This window comes from Orcinus orca, chromosome 11, assembly GCF_937001465.1.
Source record: "Orcinus orca chromosome 11, mOrcOrc1.1, whole genome shotgun sequence".
Taxonomy (NCBI): Eukaryota; Metazoa; Chordata; class Mammalia; order Artiodactyla; family Delphinidae; genus Orcinus; species Orcinus orca.
In genome coordinates, this window is record NC_064569.1 from 40,502,832 (window position 1) to 40,529,111 (window position 26,280).

The 26,280-nt window shown below is 38.7% G+C and overlaps 1 protein-coding gene across 1 annotated transcript in view; it reads right to left on the bottom strand.

The window, feature by feature from the left end:
• Window positions 1-14,174: 14,174 nt before the first annotated feature.
• FAM186A (family with sequence similarity 186 member A) overlaps window positions 14,175-26,280 on the bottom strand; it is a 65,297-nt gene continuing 53,191 nt past the window's right edge. Inside the window, 3 exon segments of the mRNA XM_049694929.1 lie at window positions 14,175-14,522; window positions 15,169-15,311; window positions 17,673-17,865. Of these exon segments, the coding sequence (XP_049550886.1) occupies window positions 14,336-14,522; window positions 15,169-15,311; window positions 17,673-17,865 (523 nt within the window). The 3' untranslated portion in view covers window positions 14,175-14,335.

Consider the following 26,280-nt stretch of genomic DNA (forward strand, 5'->3'; position numbering starts at 1 on the left):
CCTTCCATTATCAGTCTTTCTTTGGAGGTTCTCACTTGTTTTTTTCATATATCATCTTCCCTCCATTAACTTTTTCTCTCCTGCTGGGACTCGTATTATATAAATGCTGTCTTTTCTATGTCTAGCTTCGTTAATTTGTATATTTTTTCATCTCTTATTCATTCTCAATGTCTTCTGGAAAAGTTTCTTGACCTGATCTTGGGTTATGTTCATTTTGCTGTTTATATCATCTAGTGAGTTTATCTCAATTGTGTATTGAATATTCAGTAATCCTGCTTGGTTCTTCATAATTGTTTGTTTCTGCTTCAGGATCAATATCCTCTTTGGGAACATTTATTTGGCCTGTATTCTATTAATTCTTGTCATCTAGAGTAGGTTATTCAATTTATTGTCTTCCTAATTGTCTAGTTATTTTTTCCTGTGAGGTGATTTTCCTTTACGAGTATCAGTTATCTTGGTGAGTAATGGAAGGAGAAAGCGGTGGGAGGAGTCAAGACCCGCCTTTAGCTTGTACAACTCCTGGTGAGTGGGAGGGTCCAACTTTGAATGTCTTTATATCTATTGCTCTCGTCAGAGGGCTTTGCCCCTTAGTGAAGGTCTCTGTACCCTAGGCTTCGTTCTTTTGTTTATTTTTGGCTGCTTTGGGTCATTGTTGCTGTGCGAGGGCTTTCTCTAGTTGCAGCGAGTGGGGGCTACTCTCCGTTGCGGTGCGCGGGCTTCTCATTGTGGTGACTTCTCTTGTTGCGGAGCGCGGGCTCTAGGCGCACGGGCTTCAGTAGTTGTGGCATACGGGCTCAGTAGTTGTGGCACGCGGGCTCAGTAGTTGTGGCACGCGGGCTCTAGAGTACAGGCTCAATAGTCGTGGCGCATGGGCTTAGTTGCTCCGAGGCATGTGGGATCTTCCCGGACCAGGGATTGAACCCGTGTCCCTTGCATTGGCAGAGAGGATTCTTAACCACTGCACTACCAGGGAAGTCCCCTTAGGCTTTGTTCTTTTCTAAGAATGTATTTGTCTAGGCTCCTGGGTGAAAAGAAAGCCTATGAGGAAAGGTAGGAGGAAACCCTTAGGTGTTTGTTGGCTGAGCCAGCAGTTGCTGGTTTTTTTACCTTACATCCCAGTAGTGTAACCCTATGAACTTGCTTTCTGGTATTGTAGAGGGTGATGGGGAAGGCAGTGATCTACTCTAGGCATGCAGTGGATAGAAAAGAGCCCAACTCAAAATTTCTCCCCAAATCTCCATGTTGGAAGCCGGGCCCTCCTTTGTCTAGGGCTACTATTTCCCTTCTTTATCAAACCATAACCATCTTCTGACCCTCCAGGGGTTTCTGCTGGTTTCATTTTCTTTCTTTCTTTCTTTTTTTTGCCCATTCATTTCTTATTTCTGAGGCATCTTTGGGCGTGAGTTGGGTGGGGGAGGTAGACTGTGCCACTTTGCCATCATATCAGGGATCATTTTGTGATAGCCTACCTCAGTGTTTGTTGAAGCTTTGTGTTTCAAGTAATTTAGAGAAGAAGATGTTCTTTCTTGAGTGGTTATGGTAGTAGTCTGGAAATGAAGATGTTTAACCTGAAGAACTACAGGCAAAATATAAAAATATAGGTTGGACAAAGCAATGTATATACATGAAAGAAAGCAAAATAGACATTTTACTGAAACATTGAAATTTACTTTCCACATGCTTGTGTTTAATTTTACAGTCACTTGGGAATCTTCTTAAACCTGGAAACAAGACGAGAAAATTAATCTTATTACAAATTGCTCTTGAACACATTTGTGGGAAAACAGATGATTCACAGGGAAATTAAGAGTGCCACCAGGGCTCACAATGTCAAACTAGTAAAATTAGTATGTAATCCATATTTATAAAAGTCACCTTCACAAGGCAGAATGTCTCCCAGGACCAAAATCAGGAAGAGCAGAGCCTGGCAATAGTTTATACTTATTAGACAGTATTCTTACACCTAAAGTTAGAACACAGCCTAAATATTGACAATGGTTGTTATTTCTGGGCATGGACTTGTCTGTATTTTCCAAATTTTTTATGATGAACATTCATTACTTTTGTAATTGGAAAAAATTATTTGAATGGAATTTTCAAAGTGAAATCATCATATAAATATACAAACTTGTGCAAGGATATTTGCTGCAGCATTGTTTGCAATGTTGAAAAAGATCCAGATTTCTATCAGTAGGAGAACCGTTCAATAAATTATGATAGATCTTTATAAGAAATATCATGCAAACAATAAAGATGATGATATAAGTCTATATTAACATAGAAAAATTTCAAAGATTTACTGTTAAGTGAAACAAAGTAGGTTAAAAGACATGTCTGAAATGAGCCCATTTTTGCAACCTAAAAGTAAGTGCACAGAAATTTTTTGAAAAGTATATGCAAAAAGTTTCTTCTCAATCTTAACAGCAAGTAAAAAGTTGAGCAAAGTGAAAAATCAACGACTCTTCTTTGATTCTTTGGAGAAGTGAGGTCACAGGGCAAACCATTGCCCCCAAAATTGGAGAGACAGACAGATGATATAGAGAATTACAACTTAACTAGAACAGAAACTCATGAGCAGAAACTTCTGCAGGAACCAGTGCCTGGTAAAAAACCTAAACTGTAATTGATGAATTGCTGGAGGCTCAGTATAAACAAGTCTGAGAGTTAAAAACTCCAGGGGACCTAGTCAAAGGGACCTTCAGAAACTCTACTAGGTCCTGATAGTGAAGATTGGAGAAAAATCCCCTCATGTTTACCCCAGAGGAAGGGGGAAAGTAACCATTCTGAAATACAGCAGAGCATTCTGTTCTTAACAAATCTGCCCTCAGGAGAAACTATTTTACCAGAGTCTAACATGCTGGGGTTTTATCAGGGCCTAACCTACTTGGAGGAAGGGAAATACTCAACTCCAGTCAGCTCTAGCCATCCTGTCCCATCTAAGGTGGAGTGGGAGTCATGGGTACTGAGAAGCACTGGTAAAGTTCATAGTCCAGAGGCATAGGCTCTCCAAAAGACTGAGACCTAATCGTAGAACTATAAAATGTTTCCCCTTCTCCAATACTTCACCACACCACTAAAGGCCTATTTACCAGAGTTTCTTTCACCTAGTATATCATGTCTGGATTTTAATTTAAAAATTACAGGGCACGCTAAAAGGCAAAAAAATACAGTTTGAAGAAGCTGAACACGCATCGGAACCAGAGTCAGATATGGTAGTGATGTTGTAATTATGATAATTATAATCATAATTAACTGTGATTAATATGCTAAGGACTTTGATGAAAAAGTAGATAGCATGCAGGAACATTGGATAATGTGAATTTTCTTCAAAGAAGAACTCTCAAGAGAAATTTTAAAATATTTTGAACTAAATGAAAATGAAAATACATACTTATCAAAATTTGTGGGATGCAGCAAAAGCGGTGTGCTTAGAGGGAAATTTATAGCATTGAATGCACATGTTAGGAAAGAAAAAAATCTTAAATCAATAATCTAAGCTTCCACCTTGGGAAACTAAAAAAAGAGGAGCAAACTAAATCCAAAGTAAGCAGAAGAAAAGAAGTAATAAAAATTAGAGCAGAAATCAATAGAGAAAATCAACAGATTAAAGTGGGCATCTTGCTCATCCCTCAACCATGTGCTTATGTTGTTTAGAGTTACATATATAGTTAAGTATAAAGCCAAATGTGTAGAAATATTAACAGCAAATTCAATATAGTGGTTTCTATGGAGCAAGAAGGAGAAAAATGTCATTGGTTAGGGGTACACAGAGGAATTCACTCTTATGTGTGTTTGTATTATGTATTTTTAATTTTTGCTTTTTGGGTTTTTCCTTTCTTTTTTAAAAAATTTTACTTAAGTTATTTATTTTTGGCTGCGTTGGGTCTGTGTTGCTGCACACAGGCTTTCTCTAGGTGTGGCGTGCGGGGGCTACCCTGCATTGCAGTGCGTGGGCTTCTCGCTGCAGTGGCTTCTCTTGTTGCGGAGCACGGGCTCTAGGTGCACGGGCTTCAGTAGTTGTGGCGCGCAGGCTTACTTGCTCCAGGGCATGTGGGATCCTCTCGGACCAGGGCTCGAACCTGTGTCCCCTGCATTGGCAGGCAGACTCCTAACCACTGCACCACCAGGCAAGTCCTTTCCTTTCTTTTTCTTTCTTCTTTTTTTTTTTTTTTTTTTTTTTTTTTTGCGGTACGTGGGCCTCTCACGGTTGTGGCCTCTCCTGCTGCGGAGCACAGGTTCCGGACACACAGGCTCAGCGGCCATGGCCTCACGGGCCTAGCCGCTCGGCGGCATGCGGGATCCTCCCGGACTGGGGCACAAACCCGTGTCCCCTGCATCGGCAGGCGGACTCTCAACCACTGCGCCACCAGGGAAGCCCCTCCTTTCTTTTTTAAAGAGCATGTTTTATTTCTTTTTCTTTTTAATTTTATTTATTTGTTTAGGCCACGTCTCACGGCATGTGGGATCTTAGTTCCCCAACGAGGGATCAAACCTGCACCCCCTGCAGTGGAAGTTCAGAACCTTAACCATTGGACCACCGGGAAAGTCCCCGCATGTTTTATTTCTTAAGCTTAGTGTTGCATTTGCAGATTTTTGAATATTACTGTGCTTTTAGCTGTCTGAAATATTGATAATAAATATCTTTAAAATATTCTATAGCCCTCTAGATAAAGTCCAGGGAACCTAATATGGATTACAAACACCTTCATAGTTTCTCTGACCCCACTTACCTCTCTAATCTTGCCACTTCTAGTTTGTACACAGTGGTCCAACCAGGCTGACCAATTTTCCTCAAAAGACCTGCAAGCCTTTGCCATTCCCCCTCTCCAGCACAGCCAGCCCTCCTCCCCTTTTCATCCATCTTCCTCTTGTTATTAAATCTTTGCTTAATTGTCCCTAACTTTAGGAAAACTTCTCTGGCACTTTATCTTTGTGTGGGTTGAGTACTTCTTTGTAATTCCAAAATATTTAGTACTTTCACCATCTCTTACCACTTATTCACACCATATTGGAATTGTTGATTTACTTCTCTGTAGCTTCCATTTGAATATAAAAGTATAGAAACTGTCTCATTTATCTTAACATCCCTGGCCTCTGCCTAGTACCTGGCAGTAATAGGCCCTCAGTAAATATTCTTCTAGGAGTCAATTAGTTAGTTAATGATGGGCTGGTTTACTTAACATTCTTTTTTTTTTAATTTTTATTTATTTTATTTTTGGCTGCGTTGGGTCTTTTGTTGCTGCATGTGGGCTTTTCTGTAGCTGTGGCGAGCGGGGGCTATTCTTTGCTGCAGTGCGCAGGACTCCCATTGCGGTGGCTTCTCTTGTTGCAGAGCACGGGCTCTATGCCTGCAGGCTTCAGTAGTTGTGGCACGTGTGCTCAGTAGTTATGGTTCATGGGCTCTGGAGCACAGGCTCAGTAGTTGTGGTGCACGGGCTTAGCTGCTCTGTGGCATGTGGGATCCTCCCGGACCAGGACTCGAACCCGTGTCCCCTGAACTGACAGGCAGATTCTTAACCACAGAACCACCAGGGAAGCCCTACTTAACATTCTTGAGGCATGCTATAATTTAATTTTTAATGTGAACCCTGTTTAATAATCAGTATTTAGTTGGAATCATAAATCTTAACCATCCCATAGTGTGGTTAGAAATAATTACCTGGAAAACAGAAACAAAAATAAAAACAAACAAAACCCAAAACAGAAATCATTACCTGGAATAAAGTTCTCTTCAGTCATTCGTATATCAAAGTTTGGGTTAAACTAGGTCTTGCTTTTGTTTTTTAGGATTAGCTCATAGTAGGTGTTCATCAGATTTTTATTTTTATAAATTCAAATTTGGTGACTATAATAGGTATTACTCTAATGGATGGTAAGTATGATACCACTTGCATTTAATGAACCTAATAAAAATGCCATTGTTACTTATATTTTCTTCTTAGTCTGCTCTTTTGCTTCATTTTCCTTAGAGTCCATGTGCTGCTAACTAAAGATTGTGATTTACGAACAGCTCCTAACCCCGTATGTAAAAAAAATACTTAAAAAAAAATTATTTATTTATTTATTTGGCTGTTTCGGGTCTTCGTTGCAGCACACGGGCTCTTCATTGCAGCTTGCAGGCTTCTCTCTAGTTGTGGCGTGTGGGCCTTTTTCTCTCTGTAGTGAGCTCTGTAGTCTGTGGCTCGTGCACGGGCTCTCTGTTTGAGGCACTCGAGCTCAGTAGTTGTGGCGCACGGGCTTAGTTGCCCTGCAGCATGTGGGATCTTAGTTCCCTGACCAGGGATCAAACCCGCATCCCCTGCATTGGAAGGTGGATTCTTTACCACTGGACCACCAGGACGATATAATATTGTTTTATATCTTAATAAAATAATACAACTTTCCTTTCAAACAAAAGTTATATGCCAAAATATTAGCAGCAGTATTATCCCTGAATGGTAGGGGTCCAAAGTAATTTTTAAATTTTCTTTGTTATACTTTCTTATACTTTATATATTTTTGAAATATTTTTGTAAAAATATATCAAATTATACTTGGAAAAAAGCAATTCCCTGTTTAAAAAGAAAAACTTTAGGAAAAAGGCTTTAAGTGGAATGGCAGATGGTCAGCATGGAAACAAGAAGCATGGGGTCACAGAAGAGTCTCTGGAAAAGCAGCATGCTGCGTAGCCAGCATAACTGTCCAGGTTGTTGGTCAGGTACATTCTTATGGTGGAGATGAATCCACATCATAATCTTATGTCACAACCATCGATATCATGTAAACAGCTGCTTCTGCCCTGATTCTGTATTTGCCAGACAACTTTCTAATTTCTGATTTATGTCCTAAGTAGTTTTTCCCCCTTTAGGGAAAATGCTCTAATAAGCCAAGGCAAACATCTGAACCATTTCCTTATTTTCAAGCGTGCAAGCCCCCTGCTAGGACCAGCCCTTAGAAAAAATAAAGAATTATGACATAGCACACTAGGGACTTCCCTGGTGGCACAGTGGTTAAGACTCCACACTCCCAATGCAGGGGGCCCGGCTTCAATACCTGGTCAGGGAACTAGATCCCACATGCATGCTGCAACTAAGAGTTCTCATGCCACAACAAAGGAGTTGGCAAGCTGCAAGTAAGGAGCCTGCCTGCCGCAACTAAGACTTGGTGCAGCCAAATAAATAAATAAATAAATATTTTTTTTAAAAAAAGAATGAATGACATATCACACTATATGCCAGCTTTCTCTACCCATCTTTTAAACAAAGATTTGAATAGTGAAAGACAGAAAGGCACGTGTACGTGTTTGCTTATGTGTGACATACAGAAAGTGGCAGGGACATAGGGTGAATGACAGAAACAGAAAATCCAGTCATTCTGAGTGACTCTAACCTTTGTCTACTGTATGGTAAGTAAGAATTTTCACATCAGATGGTCTTTATCTCAGTGAGAGAGAAATATTTAAACCATTTAGCTTAAGGTAAATTTCAGGTATCTTTAGTGTGGCATGTAGAACTTGTTTGAAATTCTGGTTCTGCTTCAGCTTCCTAGTCTTTAAAATGCTTGCTCTCTTTACCTCATCAGGATGACTGTGAGGTTTAAATTTGATATTAGATTCACTGTTTGTGAAAAGCACCACACAACTGTGAAGTGTTATTGTTATTACTATTACTTAACAGGTAATAGTACTTCCCTCAATAATTGCACCAGATAGCCTGCAGTTTCCAAAGCTTCCTCTGCCCTAAGAGAGTCCTGTTGAAACTGTTCTTTTGGGAATTCCCAGTGGTTAGGACTCAGCACTTTCACTGCTGGGGCCCGGGTTCAATCCCTGGTCAGGGAACTAAAATCCCACAAGCTGTACATGCAGCCAATAAATAAATAAATATTTTTGAAAATATTTTTTAAAAATGGAAACTGTTCTTTTGAGAGTTGCTGTCTTTTGTAATTCCTCAGTATTTTATCACCCCCTACTTTGATTATTACCCCTTTGGGGAAAGAAACATAGATTTATTCATTCATTCAACATTGAACTTTTTTGGATATCTCTAATGGGTCAAAATGTCAGATCTCCTGGGATACAAAGAGACAGATGCATAAACAGATCATTATAATACATATGGTAAATACAATGATAGAGTAATAATCTTAGGATATTATGGGAGTTTGGGGAAATGGCACATAAGGGCAATAGGGAAGATTAGGAAAACTTTCCTCGGGGGAAAAAAGTATAAACTGATTAAGTCAGTAATATTTTGTGCTGCAAGTAACAGAATCCCTACCCTCTTGCACTGTTTGTGGGCATGTAAACTGATACAGCCACTATGCAGAACAGTATGGAGGTTCCTTAAAAAACTAAAATCAGAATTACCATGCAACCCAGCAGTCCCATTACTGGGCATATACCCTGAGAAAACCATAATTCAAAAAGAGTCATGTACCACAATGTTCACTGCAGCTCTGTTTGCAATAGTCAGGACATGGAAGCAATCTAAATGTCCACCGACAGATGAATGGATAAAGAAGATGTGGCACATATATACAGTGGAATATTACTCAGCCATAAAAAGAAACGAAATTTAGTTATTTGTAGTGAGGTGGATGGACCTAGAGTCTGTCATACAGAGTGAAGTAAGTCAGAAAGAGAAAAACAAATACCATATGCTAACACATATATATGGAATCTAAAAAAAAAAAAAAAAAGGTTCTGAAGAACCTAGGGGCAGGACAGGAATAGAGACACAGATGTAGAGAATGGACTTGAGGGCACGGGGAGCGGGAAGGGTAAGCTGGGACGAAGTAAGAGAGTGGCATGGATATATATACACTACCAAATGTAAAGTAGCTAGTGGGAAGTAGCCGCATAGCACAGGGAGATCAGCTCCTGCTTTGTGACCACCTAGAGGGGTGGGACAGGGAGGGTGGGAGGGAGGGAGACGCAAGAGGGAGGAGATATGGGAACATATGTATATGTATAGCTGATTCACTTTGTTATACAGCAGAAACTAACAGACCGTTGTAAAGCAATTATACTCCAATAAAGATGTTAAAAAAAAAGTAACAGAATCCCTGACTAAGGATGGTTGAAACTGAAAAAGTCATTTATTGCTCACTTAACAAAAAGGCCAGAGGCAGGTGTACTCAGGGTTGTTCCAGCAACTTAATGTTATCAAAGATAGGGTTTCATTTATCCTCCTCCTCTGTAATTCTTGGTGTATTGTCTTTTTGTCCTGTGGTTATCACCTCAGGGTTGCCAAAGATGACAATAGCTCCAAGCATCACATGACACATCAAGGCAGGAAGAGAAATTTTAGTTCTAGTCATCTCTGTTGGAAACAGGAAGAAAGGGTGCTGGAGAGTAGGGAGGTTTTTGTTTTTATATATTTTTAATTAAAAAAATCATTTATTTATTTGACTGCCTTGGGTCTTAGTTGCGGCACGTAGGATCTTCGTTGTGGTGCACGGGCCTCTCTCTAGTTGTGGCATGCGGGCTCCAGAGCACGTGGGCTCAGTTGCCCCAAGGCATGTGGGATCTTAGTTCCCCCACCAGGGATGGAACCCACGTCCCCTGCATTGGAAGGCGGAATCTTAACCACTGGACCACCAGGGAAGTTCCTATATTTTAAATTTAAAAAAAAATTTTTATGAGATAAAGTAAAAGAAGAAATATGTTATCGGCCCTGGATTTTTGCATGTAGTGTACCTTCTGCCTGGCGTCCATGGTCTCTTGAACCCTTTCCACATATTATAACTCAGTGCCTCATTATAGTACCTGGCACATAGGAAGTAGTAAATATTTTTGAAAGGAAAGCAGGCAGAGCAAAAATAGAGGCAGTTGAACACAACAGACAGTTAATCTCCTTAAAACATATTGTCTAGGGGCTTCCTTGGTGGCACAGTGGTTAAGAATCTGTCTGCCAATGCAGGGGTCACGGGTTCAAGCCCTGGTCCAGGAAGATCCCACATACCACGGAGCAACTAAGCCCATGGGCCACAACTACTAAGTCTGCGCTCTAGAGCCCGTGAGCCACAACTAGTGTGCCCCTGTGCCACAACTACTGAAGCCTGTGTACCTAGAGCCCATGCTCCTAAGCCAGAGAAGCCACCACAATGAGAAGCCTGCACACCCCATCAAAGAGTAGCCCCCGCTCGCCACAACTGGAGAAAGCAGGTGTGCAGCAACGAAGACCCAACGAAGCCAAAAATAAATAAATTAATAAATTAATTAAAAAAAGCATATTGTCTGAAATCAGGGGAGGTAAGTAATAAGGCAATTACAATACAGAATGGTAAGTGCTAAGATAGTATTAATTGATGCTATGGGAGAACACAGGAGTCAGAGAAGACAGCTCGGAAAGAGTGATTGGGAACTTCCCTTTGATCCAGTGGTTAAGACTCTGTGCTTCTAATGCAGGAGGCGGGTGTTCCATCCCTGGTCAGGGAACTAGGATCCCACATGCCCTGCGGCATGGCCAAAAAAAAAAATGTTGAGAAAAAAAAAAGAGTGATTGTTTAAACTGAGATCCAAAGGATGGTAGAAATAACCAAACCCAGAGGGAAAAACGTCTCTTGGTTTGGACTATAATTGCCACAAAGTAAAAAAATATATAATCCTCTTTGAGGGAGAAAGACCTTGAAGAGATTCTAGGGAGGAAAAAAGGAGGGGGAGGATGGCAAATAGTAACGGATCATGTAGTGCCCATTATTACTAATTAAAGATGTCTTAAAAATAGGTTTAGTGAAAAATAGAAAAGAATCCAAGTCTTCAATTCTTCTATTTCCTATAATGTCTTATTAAAGTTTTTCACTGTTTTCAGCATCTCCTACTCTGAAAGTTTTCAAACATCTAACTCTATAACTCAGAAACTCCTAATACATATTTTGTATCTAATATCATGTAAAAATGGAAGTTTTGGCAAAGCCCAATAGAAGGGTTGCCAGATTAAATACAGGGTGCCTAGTCAAATTTGAACTTCAGATAAATAATAAATAATTTTTTACAATTACATGGGCCATACTTATACTAAATCACTTGCTGTTTATCTGAAATTAAAATTTAACTGGGTGTCCTACCTTTTTATTTGCTAAATCTGGCAACCCTAACAATGGATACCAAATTCTGAAGAGAAGTGCTAGACTAGGATTTACAAAGAACTTAACTCTTAATCTTTTAACTCACTCTGAGGGTATGAGATGGTCAAGGAGAAGAGGATTTTGAGAGTGCTTCTACCCTTCCTCCACTCCAAGAACTTAACACGAGTCTCCAATTTGGAGGCCCAGTAGACAAGGGTCTGATTCCATACCCGAAAAAAAAAACCATACCTGACTGATTGGCTAGCTGCTCTAATGGCAGAAACAAAGAAAAAGCTGCTGCTGCATTGGGATAGGCCTTCAGCCTCAGAGTTTATCTGGACAAAGGAGGCTCAAGTGTTTCCTATAGACTAGATGAGGGCCACACATACATATATACCCAGGAGAGATGACATAGGGCTGTCATGTATTCTGTCCAGGAGAACTGCCTTAATATGCAAACACATCTCAGCAGAGAGAAGCTGGGGGTATCACACATGCAAACAACCAGTTGGAATAGAAATGTATCTGCCATGATGAAGAAATCTGCAGGGAATTCCCTGGCTGCCCAGTGGTTAGGACTCCGCACTCTCACTGCCAAGGGCCCGGGTTCCATCCCTGGTCAGGGAACTAAGATCCCACAAGCCGTGGGGTGTGGCCAAAAAGAAAAAAACATGCAGAAGACATCTGCAGATGAGTGATCTCCAGTGATGATGATCACCAAGGAGCTCACCAAGTACATCCATGAAAGAGTCATCTTCAAAAATCTGTCACATCCAGGAAGCAATGATGTGAGAAAATGCAACAGTGGTAGTCAGTAAGAACTTTCTCTTTCCCTTTCCCTCTCCTCCCTTCTCAGAACTGTAATCCGTAAGAGGTCCAATGCCAGCAAGCTGGAAAAGTTGGAACAAAAGCACTAGGCCACAAGAGAGAAAATAAGCTGTTCATGTCCTCCTTCCCTGACTGTTAAGTTGCAATAGTCTTAGCTGGAAGAGAGGAGAACTTTAAAAGAAAATTAAAGCTTTATTATACATGGTTCTGGACATTTTAATTACCGACTAGATAAACTTACATTATTAAAAAGTTACCAGAAATGGGGACTTCCCTGGTGGTCCAGTGGTAAAGAATCCATCTTCCAATGCAGGGGACACGGGTTCGATCCCTGGTCGGGGAATTAAGATCCCACATGCTGCGGGGCACCTGAGCATGCACACCACAATTACTGAGCCTGAGTGCCTCAGCTAGAGAGGTGTGCCCACAAACTACAGAGCCCACGCTCTCTGGAGCCCACACGCCCCAGCAAAAGATCCCGCATGCCACAGTGAAGATCCCACCTGCCGCAGCTAAGAATAAATATTCGCGACGCAGCCAAGAATAAGATAAATAAATAAAATAAATATTTTTAAAAATACTATATAAAAAAAAAGTTACCAGAAATGTCATGGAACCATCTAGGTTTTCATCTGGAGGTAGGGTAAGAACTAGCTTCACTGAATAAATGTAAAGGGATGTAAAATCACTTTGGAAAATAGCTTAGCCATTTCTTATAAGGTAAATATACACTTATCATACAACCCAGCAATCCCACACCTGGGTATTTTTCTAGGAGAAGTCAAAACTTACATTCACCCCAAACCCTGTATATGAATTTTTAGAGCAGTTTTATTCATAATTGCCAAAAACTGGAAACAACTCAGATGTCTTTGACCTGGTGAATGGATAAAGTAATATGGTATAGCCATACAGTGGAATAATACTAGTCAGGAAGTAAAAGGAAATGAATTACTGATACATGTAACAGCATGGATGAATCACGTGAATTATGCCAAGTGGAAAAAGCCAGATTCAAAAGATTGCGTACTGTATACTTCCATTTATATGACATTCTGGAAAAGAGAAAACTATAGGGACTGCAAGCAGATTAGTGGTTGCCATAACTATGCAAGACTCAGAACTGTACCCTAAAGAGGTTAAATGTATATACATTATACCTTAAAAAAATGTATACCTTAAAAAAAATTATACCTTAAAAAAATGTGTATACATTATACCTTAAAAAAAAATCTATGGAAAGCTCCTTGATTCTGAGTACTTCCAAACAGTAAATTGGAAGTAGGAGTCTCACTAATTTTGTAGGATTTAGCATGAGTAAGAAGTGAATAGTTAGGTCAGTAGTATATCTAATAGTTGAAGCTAGCTGTGGAATGGAGATAAAGGAAATATTATTCAAAGAAAATTTTATACATCTTGTCCCAAGCACTATAGGCATTAAATTAGCAATGTTATCTCTCCAAATAGCCTAAGTTAATTAATTTAATTACTCAAAAAATGTAAGGGAAAATGGGAGACAAAAAGAAAGCTGCTTTCTGATTATAACCTATAACTTAGGAGTCATACTTATTCAACTTAATGGTTACATTTGATTTGGTTACTTTTTTTCATGAACGCTTGTGCTCATGGTATATGATTTTATATTGTATACATTATGTAATATTTTTGCTATTACTTTACTTTATTATAGAATTTTAATTGTCTTATTTCATGGTGTCTGCTACCTAAACAAATTGATGAGTTAACACTATTTCTTCTTACCCCAGGACTTGGATTTCACCAGAATAAATCAGACTGCTCCCACAAACTCTTTCAGGTTACAAAAGTTCCATTTCTAAATTCTTAGCTTAGAACATTAAATAATTCTCTTACTTGAGAGAGGTAATGGAGACTCCAAAACTCTTCACTTCCACTAGAATGGTTTCCAGTAGTTTCAGTGAGAATCTGGTTTAACAGAATTTGGAAATGTGGAACCACATGACCACCTTACCTGTTCTCTCCGAGTCTCTTCAGTGCATCCTGGGATACAAGCACCGAATTTACTTCAGATTTGGCCTAGATATGACAACTGCATTTAAGGTCATGTTACTGAATCATGAAGTGGGTGAAAGCATTCTACTACGGTCTTTCTGGTTCTTCCAGTAATAAATCCCTAAGGGTGGAATTCAAAGTGGACCTATCTAGTGTTAGATTAGGTTTCATGGTATTATAACTGCTTTTTGTCTGTTTGTTTGTTTGTTTATATTATTCCAGTAGTGACATCTATAGGCCTATGAAGAGAAACACTAAAAGACTAATGTTGAATTTACCTGTACTATTTTATGGCTGGTGTGAGTCTGACCTCACACCAAAAAACTGCTTTTGGCAACTCCCTGGTGCTGTAAGAGAAAGTCAGGTTAGGGAAACAAAAGGTATGTGACCAAAGGCCCAATTACCAGAGTGCTCCCTCCGAGTCCTAAACTTACTTTGGTTGAATGCATGTAAGAGATCTTCTGAACGTAGAGTGAACATCTAACTGGAGCAGCATAGGAATATCTGGGTACCCACCCAGCTGGGCCCAGAGTGATTACATTGATGTCTTCTCTGTTATTGGGTAACTTGAAGTGAATAGATCAGCATTCCAGATGGCTTCCATTTGGTCTTCTTGTCTAGAGAATCAGAGAACAAGCACCATTTGGAAGCGTCAAACTCTCCTGAACTCCATAGCCATTCAAAAGATATAATTCCTATTCTCGCCCCTTCTCTTCACCACCACCGTGTCCTATAAAGCCCCCCCGGAACCAAGGAACATTAGCTATGCCCACTTTGACCGAGAGATGGATTAAAACAGCAGAATTTGCAGAAATAACGTTTTTTCCCCCTGAAAGTTGCATTTCTGACTTCACCTACTAATACGTTTTAAAACGACTTTCTTAGCTTCATGGAGTATACACTCCATATGCAGGCTATGTTTCCCCCACAGCAGTCTTTTCCCCTTCCTTCCCAAAGTTCCTACCTTCTTAAAAAAAAAAACAACAACAAGTAATGCTTCTAAGTTTCTTCACTGTGTGTATTAAAATAATTTGTTTCTTCGTAAGGAAGAATCAACTTCATTTTTTTTAAGGAACTCAAAATTAGTTATTAAATATTTAAGTAGAAATAAGCCTTTTGCTAAATTAGCTAAGAAAATTAATATTCTCCACTGAACCATATCAAAACTGTGGAGAAGGGGAAAGCTCTTGGGCAGGAAAAAAAATCATGAGGTCCCAGATATTATCCAAAGAAAGTTTAATGTCAGTCTTTCCTACCACATACCTGAACTTATTGAATATGTCATACTTTTTGTCCTCTTCTTTTAGGATTGGCTGTTGAACAAATTTGGTAGAGGCAGGTATTTGCTTCTTTTTGATGATCAAAGGGATAGGTTGATTTAGATTCAATTTATATATCTCTTGAAGCTAAACATAAATAAATCAGAAAAAGGAAATCATGAAAAGAAAGGGCCAAAGTCTTTAGGAAGGTCTTCCTAGCTGGCCTTAGCTAAACTGTGACACTTCCTTTTCCTTGGAAAAGGAATTCTCCTTCTCCAGGCCCTTTCTCCCTTCCTCCTGCCACTCCTCGACCTCTACCTGCCTCCAACACACAATTTCAGAGTTGGCAACTGTGATGTATAAAAACCGTGGTCCTGCATTAAGTTCTAGTTTTAGTCCTCTCATTTCCCAGCTTTGTGACTTTGGGTTAGTTGCTAATTTTATCTGCACTTCTTTCTTCTCATTTCTAAAACAAGAATAATAAACACAGCGTTCTTATGAGAGTTGTGTAAGACAATATATTCATCAGTTGTGAAACATTGTGCAAATATAATGATAGCTAACTTTGACTGTCAGGTGCTTTCTATGTATTAATTTATTTGATATTTGCTACCTTATGAGATAGGTGCTATTATTATCCTTGTCTTCTTACATATGGGGATATGAAGCTCAGAAAAGTTAAGTGGCTTGCCCAAGATCTCTTAGCTAGTATGTGGTGAAGCTGATCTGAACCCAATCTGGTAGCAGAACCAACCTCTTGACCACCACTCTGATTCAGTGTATTTATTCATTTCTACCCTTTTCTTCCTTTTTGCTTTTTCCCCTCCCTTCTTGATGCCTTGATACCCACCTCATCATCTAGATTCTAGCTTCCCTGACCCCAGACCCATATGAATCCCCTGAAATGCCCTAGACATTGTAATTCCTGTCAGACAGTTCATGACACTGCCAATTCATCTTGCTTTACTCCATTTACATTGGTCGTATTTTCCAAACCCAGAACTGTCAAAAATATCCAATTTTTGAGGTCAGAGAGTTTTAATGTTTAAAGTGTACTTCTAGGGACTTCCTTGGTAGTCCAGTGGGTAAGGCCCGTTGCTCCCAATGCAGGGGGCCCAGGTTCAATCCCTGGTTGGGGAATGAGATCCCGCGTGCATGCCGCAACTAAGACCCAGTGCAGCCAAACTAAAATAAAATAAAATAAAATAAAGTAAAATAAAATAAAATAAAGTAAAATAAAATAAAATAAAATGTAACTTCTTGGGTGTTCCCTGATGGCCTAGTGGTTAGGATTCCAGGCTTTCACTGCTGTGGCCTGGATTCAATCCTTGGTTGGGGAACTGAGATCCTGCAAGCCGCGTGGCATGGCCAAAAAAAAAAAAAAAAGAAAAGAAAAGAAAAAGTAACTTCTGGAAAATTCACAATATGTCTATAATGAGAAGTCTCTCTGTACCTTCTAGAGTAGCAAGTAAACTAATCTTGTAAATTATTTACTTTAGTAAAAGAAAATGATGTATAAATATTCCTAGAACTCCAAGAATGTTCCAGAACTCCATGCTGGAGAAAATAATGGGAGCATATAATCCCAGAACAAAGAACTCTAATCTCAGCTCTATAACTTTTGGAAGGTATCACTTCCAAAAGCATACTGATGGTCATCTCAGAGAGGGCTCTGAGACATAATTGGGTGGATGTCAGAGTTTAGCAGGATCTTCTGTGCCTGGTGCTATGTAAGCAAGTTAAGTAAACCCTTATCTCCATTTTTTGTAAATGCATATTAAAACTTGCTTTCTGATAGTTTTGAGGAATGTAACCACCAAGAATCAGCTGGAGAGCAGTGAGCTCAAGAGGTTTCATATCTAGAGGCTGGTAGATGTGGGTTGACTAGGAAGGAGTTGAGCATTTCTGGAAGTCTCTCCTATTCTAACCTTTTCTCATCTAGAGAGTCCAGCCAGTATTCCTGTTGTCAATTTAGGAGTTTCACTGAAGTCACAGTGTAGTGGATTGAATGATGAACTCCCCAGAAGATATGTTCACTCAGAACATGTGAATGTGGCCTTATTTGGAAAAAGGGTCTTTACAGATGTAGTTAAGGATCTCAAGATGAGGTCATCCTGGTTTAACCAGATGGGTCCTAAATCCAATGACACATGGCTTTGTAAGAGGAGAACATAAAACACACTAGGAAGGAGGCCATGGGAAAGACAGAGGCAGAGATTGGAGTTATGCAGCTACAAGCCAAGGAATGCCAAGGATTGTCTATAGCCACCAGAATCTAGAAGAGAGACTTGGAACAAATTTCTCCCTCAGAGCCTCCAGAAGGAACCAACCCTGCCAACACCTTGATTTCTCGAACTGGCCTCCAGAACTGTAAGAGAATACATTTCTGTTGTTTTAAGCCATGAAATTTGTAGTATGTTATGGTATCTCCGGGTAACTTATTTTCAAAGCCTACCACTTTGCCTTTTCTTACAACACACTGGGGAGAGGGAAAAGAAAACAGATTACCTGGCTGAGTAAGTACATCATTTTCCTGAGGCACTGATTCTGTTTCTGCTGTAGCGACTTCTGCTTCCCTGTGCAGATCTGCATCACCTTTTTTTGATAGTCATCAATTCTGCTCAGCATTATGTAGAGGTTCTGGGTCTCATAACCTCTCCCAGTATTCTGGATGGCTTGTAACCATTTAATTATGTTGTTTCTTGGAAAAATTAACAAGAATGAGATTCATATAATTACTGACACTAACTCAGCAAACCTGGTGTCACCATTCTCATCTCATCCTTAGTAAGTAGAGAGAGATAGTATAGGGGTGGCAGGCTTGCTTAATGAGACCTTAATCTAGTTCCCTATATGACTAAACTTTCAAAACTCTATATGACTGTCAAATTTTCATTAACTCCTCACAGAGTTTTTAGTGTTAAAATAGTGTTGCTTATTATTTTTTTAATATATTATATTTTAGTATTGATATGTATACAACATATAGAAGGTACTTAATACAATTATGAAAAAGAGTGTCCTTGCCTTCAAAGCACTTACAAGCCAGATTAGGAGACTAATAAATTGTGTCAGAGAGAGAATGAAATAAATGCTAAATAGCAATTTAGCTGTTTGAGCAAAACATAATTAATTCTAATAAGAGGAATAAAGAATGCTTCGTAGGAAGATACTGAATAGGATCTTGAGGAACAGTCATAAAAATGTAGTACTCTCTTTACTATAATGTAATAGGCCACAATGTTTGGGCCTCCAAAACATAGTTTTTTGCCATCCCTATTCTACAGGAGAAGAAAAGGATTCTTAGCAAAGTTAAGTAATTTTCTAAAGTCACATAATTGATAAATAACAGATTTTGGAAGCAAATCCAGATCTTTTCTCTTTCCACAATACCAGTATTTTTCAAAGTATGGACCCTAATCACCTGGACTGAATCATTTTATTGGGGGTGGGAGGGTGGTGCTTGTTGAAAATGCAGATTCCAGGGTGCATCACCAGACCTTTTGAATAAAAAATCTTGGTGGTAAGCTTCAGGATCTGTATTTTAAAAAATATCTCAGGTAAAACTTATAGCCACTGAAGTTTGAGAAAAAGGGGATGAAGAATTCCAGGTTGAGGGAACACTATAAATAAAGGCAAGACAATAAAAGTTATATTTTGGGAGTGGTGAATAGTCTGGAACTTTTAGATCACATATATGTGAAAGGATATAGTGGGGGATGAGACTGACATAGCTGGATCGTGAAAGGCTTTAAACAGCATATTATGGAGTTTGGATTTTGGGGGAGGTAGGCAATGGGAACCCACTGAAGACGTTTTTCTGAATATATGTATTTTACACATATAGAGAGAGGGGGAAGGGAATAACTCTTAGGTCTCTTTGTGGGTTGTAATAGCTTAGAACCTACTGTATATATGGATCATTTAATACTTAAATATATTAACTTTCTGAGTTAATTTTATATTTTTTTATTATTATTATTTTTGGCTGCGTTGGGTCTTCATTGCTGCGTCCGGGCTTTCTCCAGTTGTGGTGAACAGGGGCTACTCTTTGTTGCGGTGCAGGGGCTTCTCATTGCAGTGGCTTCTCTTGCTGCGGAGCATGGACTCTAGGCATGTGGACTTCATTAGTTGCAGCACGCGGGCTCAGTAGTTGCAGCGAGCGGGCTCTAGAGTGCAGGCTCAGTAGGTGTGGCACACGGGCTTAGTTGCTCCACGGCTTGTGGGATCTTCCCGGACCAGGGATCGTCCCCTGCATTGGCAGGCGGATTCTCAACCTCTGCGCCACCAGGGAAGTCCCCTTGCAACCATTCTTTGAAGTAATTATCATTACATCAATTTTACAAATTTGAGTCAGCACATTTGAGTCTTAGAGAAGTTCAGAACTGGAAATTCAAGCCAAGTTCTTCCTGACATCAGAGAAAAAGCATGATCAGAATTTGTATATAAAACTATTACTACCCTCCTCCACTGTTGGTAGGAATGTAAATTGGTGCAGCCTCTATGGAGAACAGGATGGAGGTTCCCTAAAAAACTAAAAATAGAGTTACCATATGATCCTGCAATCCCACTCCTGGGCATATATCTGGAGAAAACTCTAATTTGAAAAGATACACGTTCTTTTGAAAAGATACATGCACCCCAATGTTCACAGCAGCACTATTTACCATAGCCAAGACATGGAAGCAACCTAAAAGTCCATCAACAGATGAATGGTTAAAGATGTGGTATATATAGACAATGGAATATTACTCAGCCATAAAAAGAATGAAATAATGCCATTTGTAGCATATGGACGGACCCAAATTTTATCATATTAAGTGAAGTAAGTCAGAGAAAGACAAATATCATATGATATCACTGATATGTGGCATCTGAAAAAATGGTACAGGGAATTCCCTGGCGGTCCAGTGGTTAGGACTTCATGCTTCCCTGCTTCCACTGCAGGGGACACGGGTTCGATCCCTGGTTGAACTAAGATCCTGCAAACCACATGGCATGGCCCAAAAAAAAAAGATAAAAATGAACTTATTTACAAAGCAGAAATAGACTCATAGACATAGAAAACAAACTTATGGTTACCAAAGTGGTTACCAGGGGGTGGGGGAGATGAATTAGGAGTTTGGGATTAACATATACACACTACTATATATAAAATAGGTAAACAACAAGGACCTGCTGTATAGCACAGGAAACTATACTCAGTATCTTGTAATAACCTATAATGGAAAAGAATCTGAAAAAGAATGTATATATATATGTATATATATTTATACGTATATGTGTATAACTGAATCACTTTGCAACGAACACAACATTGTAAATTAACTATATATCAATTTTTAAAAATTAAAAAAAAATAAATAAAAATACTTTATTGCTAAAAAATTCTAACAGTCATCTGAGCTGGTAGAGAATCTTGCCTCAGTGCTGATGGCTGCTGACTGATCAGGTGGTGGTTGCTGAAGGTTTCGGTGGCTTTGGCAATTTCTTAAAGACAAAAATGAAGTTTGCTGCATCCATTGACTTGTCCTTTTACGAATGATATCTCTGTAGCCTGCAAAGCTGTTTGATAGCATTTTTTGTTTGTTTGTTTGATAGCATTTTATCCATGGTAGAACTTTTTTTTTTTTTTTTTTTTTCTGCATTACGCGGGCCTCTCACTGTTGTGGCCTCTCCCCTTGAGGAGCACAGGCTCCGGATGCGCAGGCTCAGCGGCCATGGCTCACGGGCCCAGCCGCTCCGCGGCATGTGGGATCTTCCTGGACTGGGGCACGAACCCGTGTCCCCTGCATCAGCAGGCGGACTCTCAACCACTGCGCCACCAGGGAAGCCCATGGTAGAACTTCTTTTAAAATTGGAGTCAGTCCTCTCAAACCCTGCCACTGCTTTTTAACAGCTAAGTTTATGTAGTATTCTAAATCCTTTGTTGTCATTTCAACAGTCTTCCCAGCGTCTTCATCAGAAGAATTTATCTCAAGAAACCACTTTCTTTGCTCTTCCATAAGAAGCAACTCCTCATCTATTCAGGTTTCATCATGAGATGGTAGCAATTCAGTCCCATCTTCAGGCTCTACTTCTAATTCTAGTTCTCTTGCTGTTTCCACCACATCTGCAGTTACTTCTTACACTGAAGTCTTGAGCTGCTCAGTTACCCATGAAGGTTGGAATCAATTTCTTCTAAACTCCTGTTCACGTTGGTATTTTGCCTTCTTTGCATGAATCATGAATGATCTTAATGGCATCTAGAATGGTGAATCCTTTCCAGAAGGTTTTTAATTGACTTTGCCCAGATCCATTATCTATGGCAGCTACTGTATAGCCTTACGAAATCTATTTCTTAAATAATAAGACTTGAAAGTCGAAATTACTCCTTGATCCATGGGCTGCAGAGTGGAAGCTGTGTTAGCAGGCATGAAAACAACATGAATCTTAATGGAGATTAAGATTAATGGAGCATCTCCATTAGAGCTCTTGGGTGACCAGGTGCATTGTCAATGAGCTGTAATGTTTTGAAAGGAATCTTTTTTTTCTGAGCAGTAGGTCTCAAAAGTAGGCCTAAAATATTTAGTAAACCATGTTGTCAATAGTTGTGCTGTCATCTAAGCTTTGTTGTTTCATTGATAGAACATAGCCGAGTAGCTTTAGCATTTTAATTTAGCATGGTTAATGAGCACTGGCTTCAACTTACAGTCACCAGCTGCGTTAGCCCCTAACAAGAGAGTCAGCCTGTCCTTCAAAGCTCTGAAGCCTTGAAGCCAGGCATTGACTAATCCTCTCTACCTATGAAAGTCCTAGATGGCATCTTCTTCCAATATAAGGCAGTTTTGTATACATTGAAAATCTGTTTTTTAATAGAGCCACCTGCATTACTTATTTTAGCTAGATCTGGATAACTTGCTCCAGCTTCTACATTAGCACTTGCTTCACCTTGCACTTTGATGTTATGAAGAGGCTTCTTTCCTTAAACCTCATAAATCAACCTCTGCTAGCTTCAGACTTTTCTTCTGCAGCTTTCTCACCTCTCTCAGCCTTCATAGAATTGAAGAGACTTAGGGCCTTGCTCTGGATTAGGCTTTCAATTAAGGGAATGTCATGGCTGGTTTGATCGTCTATCCAGACCAGTAAAACTTTCTCCACATCAGCAATAAGGCTGTTTGTCTTTCTTATCATTCCTGTGTTCACTAGAGTAGCACTTTCAATTTCCTTCAAGAACTTTTCCTTTGCATTCACAACTTAGCTAACTGTGCAAAAGGCCTAGCTTTCAGCCTTTCTCAGCTTTCAACATGCCTTCCTTACTAAGCTCATTCATATCTAGCCTTTGACTTAAAGTGATAAAGGGAGAGACATGAGACTTCCTTCCACTTTAACACTTAGAGGCCATAGTAGGATTATTAACTGGCCTAACTTCAATATTGTTGTGTGTCTCAGGGGATAGGGAAGCCCAAGGAGAGGGAGAAAGATGGGGGAACGGCCGATTGGTGAAGCAGTCAGAACACACAAAACATTTATCATTTAAATTCGCCATCTTATACGGATATGGTTCATTGTGCCCCAAAACAGTTACTGGTTTCCACCGACAGACACACACACACACACACACACACACACACACACAAAACTTTGCTTCTTTCTTCCTTTCTTTATCCTGCTAGACTCTGCCTTTGCTGCCTTACTGACTTTTACTAGTTCTTTGAGACATAGTTCAAAGGTCTGGACTCCTAGAAGCTTTACCTAACTCTCCCCTCTCCTCAGTCCTCTTGTATAGAGGAGGTGATATATTCTTTCCACATCATACTATATAATCATCTGTTTGTATGACTGTCTCTTAGTAGACTTTGAGTGCCCTCAAGGCAGGGTTATGGCTTATCCATTTTTGTATCCTTCCACCCTCTACCCCCTGGGCCTAACCCAGCCCCTGGCATGTAGTGGATATTTTAAATGTTGATGAATTAAATGATAAGTTAAATCCTATCTAGTCACCACAACATTTAGTATCTTTAAGAACTTTCTTCAATATATATGGAAATGAAATGTTTAATTATCAGCATCTGGTGTAATTTTACATTCTTTCCGTCATTGCTTTTCAGGTATATTACACTGATCATGTGGTAATACAACTCTAAAACTGTATTTTAGCATTTAAACATGGACTCTTTACTTACAGAGGTTCTACAAAACTTTCTTTATTCAAAAATAGTTTATATTATTATACTTTATGTTTTCTCTCCCATGTAATGTTAGAATCTTCTTGACTCAGCCATTTTTATTATGGAATCTTTCATCTGTCAATATTTAATTCCTTGTTATACCTGTTGGTGATTTGATTATTATAACATTAAATATTAAAGAAGAGCTTTCTGCAGAATGAACAAATTGATCCTTGATGGATCAATTATAAAAGTTATAAGTGTATAAATTAAATATTGTTATGAAATGTTGATCTATATATTTCCATTTTTAAATGATTTTACTAAAACAGGTCACATCATGTCACTTAGATCTTCAAAATCTTCACTAAAACTAAACAAACTTAATTGCCATATAAAAATTAAGAAAGTTGTCATAGAATTCACCCCCAAAAGTACCAAGCCCATATAATATCATAGGTGAAATCTACCAAACTTTCAAAGAATAGCTAATTTTATCATTAAACTGTTCCAGAGCATAGAAAAAAAATAAGCTTTCACATTTTTTAAATGATATAAACTTAAAATTATACCAAAATTTGACAAAGATAGCACCAAAAGAAGTAAACCACCAAACTTACTAATGAATATCAATGCAAAGTAAAATCCTAAATAAAATATTAGCAAATGTAACACATTCAAAGAAAGATACAACAAGGACAAATTCCAGGGATGTGATGATGGTTTAAAATAATTAATCATATTAATAGATCTGAGGAGAAAATATGTTCTCTAATAACCCTGAAAATGAAGTGCTGAAATCACATTTAACAAAATGTGATTTAATAAATTTAACAAAATTCAACATCCACTCTTGATTTAAAAAAAATAACAAAACAGGAGCTGACGGATACTTTTTTAATATGATAAAATGTATTTCAACCCAAAAGCCGGCATTTTTTAATGACATATACTAGAAAGATGTCCACTATCACCACTATAATAATTAGCAATGAAAGGACTTACATTTTGGCATTCTGAGTTACAAAGGAATGGAGAAAATAACCCCCCTCAAAATGAAATTGACTAAGGTTAAAGTTGTTTTGTAACTTTTTCAGAAAGGAGAATATAAATATAAACAATCCTTTTAAATGTTCTTGAAGGTGAGTTTTTCCTAGAAAAAAATAACATGGGACCATGGAAGGGCACTACTAGCTGTTACTCAGGGCAAGTCAAATGAACAAAGATGGCCTTGTGGCCACATCACCAATATTTTTTAATATAGTTCTGAAGGTACTAATCAATTCAGGTAGACAGGGACAGAAATGAGATGTTTAAAAGTTGGAAATTCTAGATGTAAAAAATTATTATTTGCAGGTGTTATGATTATGTAATTGGAAAACTCAAGAATATCAACTGAAAAACTATCACATGCTTTTGAATACAGCAAGATGGCTGCATACAAAATTGATATAGAGAAATCTAGCCTTCATTTATACAAATAACAACCAGTTAGAAGGTATCATAGAAGAAGAGAGTCCATTTACAATAGTAACAACAAAAATAAAAACTAGCAAGATATACACTTATGGCAGAATATGCAAGAGCTAGATGAAAACTTTAGAATGTTCCAGCAGGACACACGCACACACACACGCACACGCACACACACACGACCTGAACAAAAACAAAGGTATATCATTTTCTTGAATAGGAAGACTATATTAGTAAAGATAAACTGGGTTTTGCTGTTTGTAAACAAAAGTTTACCTGTTGCTCATACTACAAATCCATCATAGCTTTGCAGGGAATGAGCTTCATCCTGTACTCTCAGGAACACAGGCTAACAGAGCAGTCATCACCTTGAACACTATAGGTTATCATACCAGAGGAAAAGGAGACTCTAGAGGGTCTCAAACTGACAATGACAAGCTTAGTACAGAAATGATACACATTAATTCTGCTCACATCTCATTGACAAGTACTGGCAAATAGTACTAACTACCACGAAGACTCAGCATCATAAAAATAAAACTGCAATAAATAACAGAGAATAGAAGTAACTCATCTATATGCAATCAATAAAAAATAATAGAAAATCCAGTTATGGACTTAAATGATACAACAATTTATGACGAAGCTACATTCAAATCAATGGGGAAAAAGGTAGATTATTTTGTAAATAGTGATGGGGCAACTGTGCAGCCATGTGGGGGAGTGAAAAACATCACACCTATATCTCACAACAGAAAGCTTAGAATCGAAGACTTAAATGTAAAACAAACAAAAAACTAATAACCAACCATAAAAGTACTAAAAGCAACCTAGAAATAATTTTTTTATATTTCTCATAGTGGAGAGGGCCTTTCTAAATATGGTACAAAGCATTATTGCAAATATTGATATAGGGACTTCCATGGTGGTCCAGTGGGTAAGACTCCAAGTTCCCAGTGCAAGAGGCTCGGCTTCAATCCCTGGTCAGGGAACTAGATCCCGCATACATGCCGCAACTAAGAGTCCGCGTACCACAACTAAGACGTCCACATGCCGCAACTAAGACCCAGTGCATCCAAAATAAATAAATAAATATTTAAATAAGAAAATATAAGCACATAAAAATCAAAATTTTTTTAGAAAGCAGAACCCACCAAAAGCAGAGTCAAAACACAAGTGGGGGAAATTTGGCAATTTATGTCACAGACAAGGGACTAATTTTCCAAATATTTGAACAGGCCCCACGAATCAATTAAAAAAGCAACTTGACAACCCAATTGAAAAATGGGCAAAGTATTGAATAGAATCTTCACAGAAAATAAAATACAGATGGCTCTTAAGTCTATGCAGAGATGCTTAACCTCAACCTATAATAAAAGTAATGCAAATTAAAGCATTGAAATGCCATATTTTATCTATTACATTGGCAATGAACCAAAAAACTGATAATATTTCATGTTAGTCTTGATGTGGGGAAGTACTCTTTTATAATG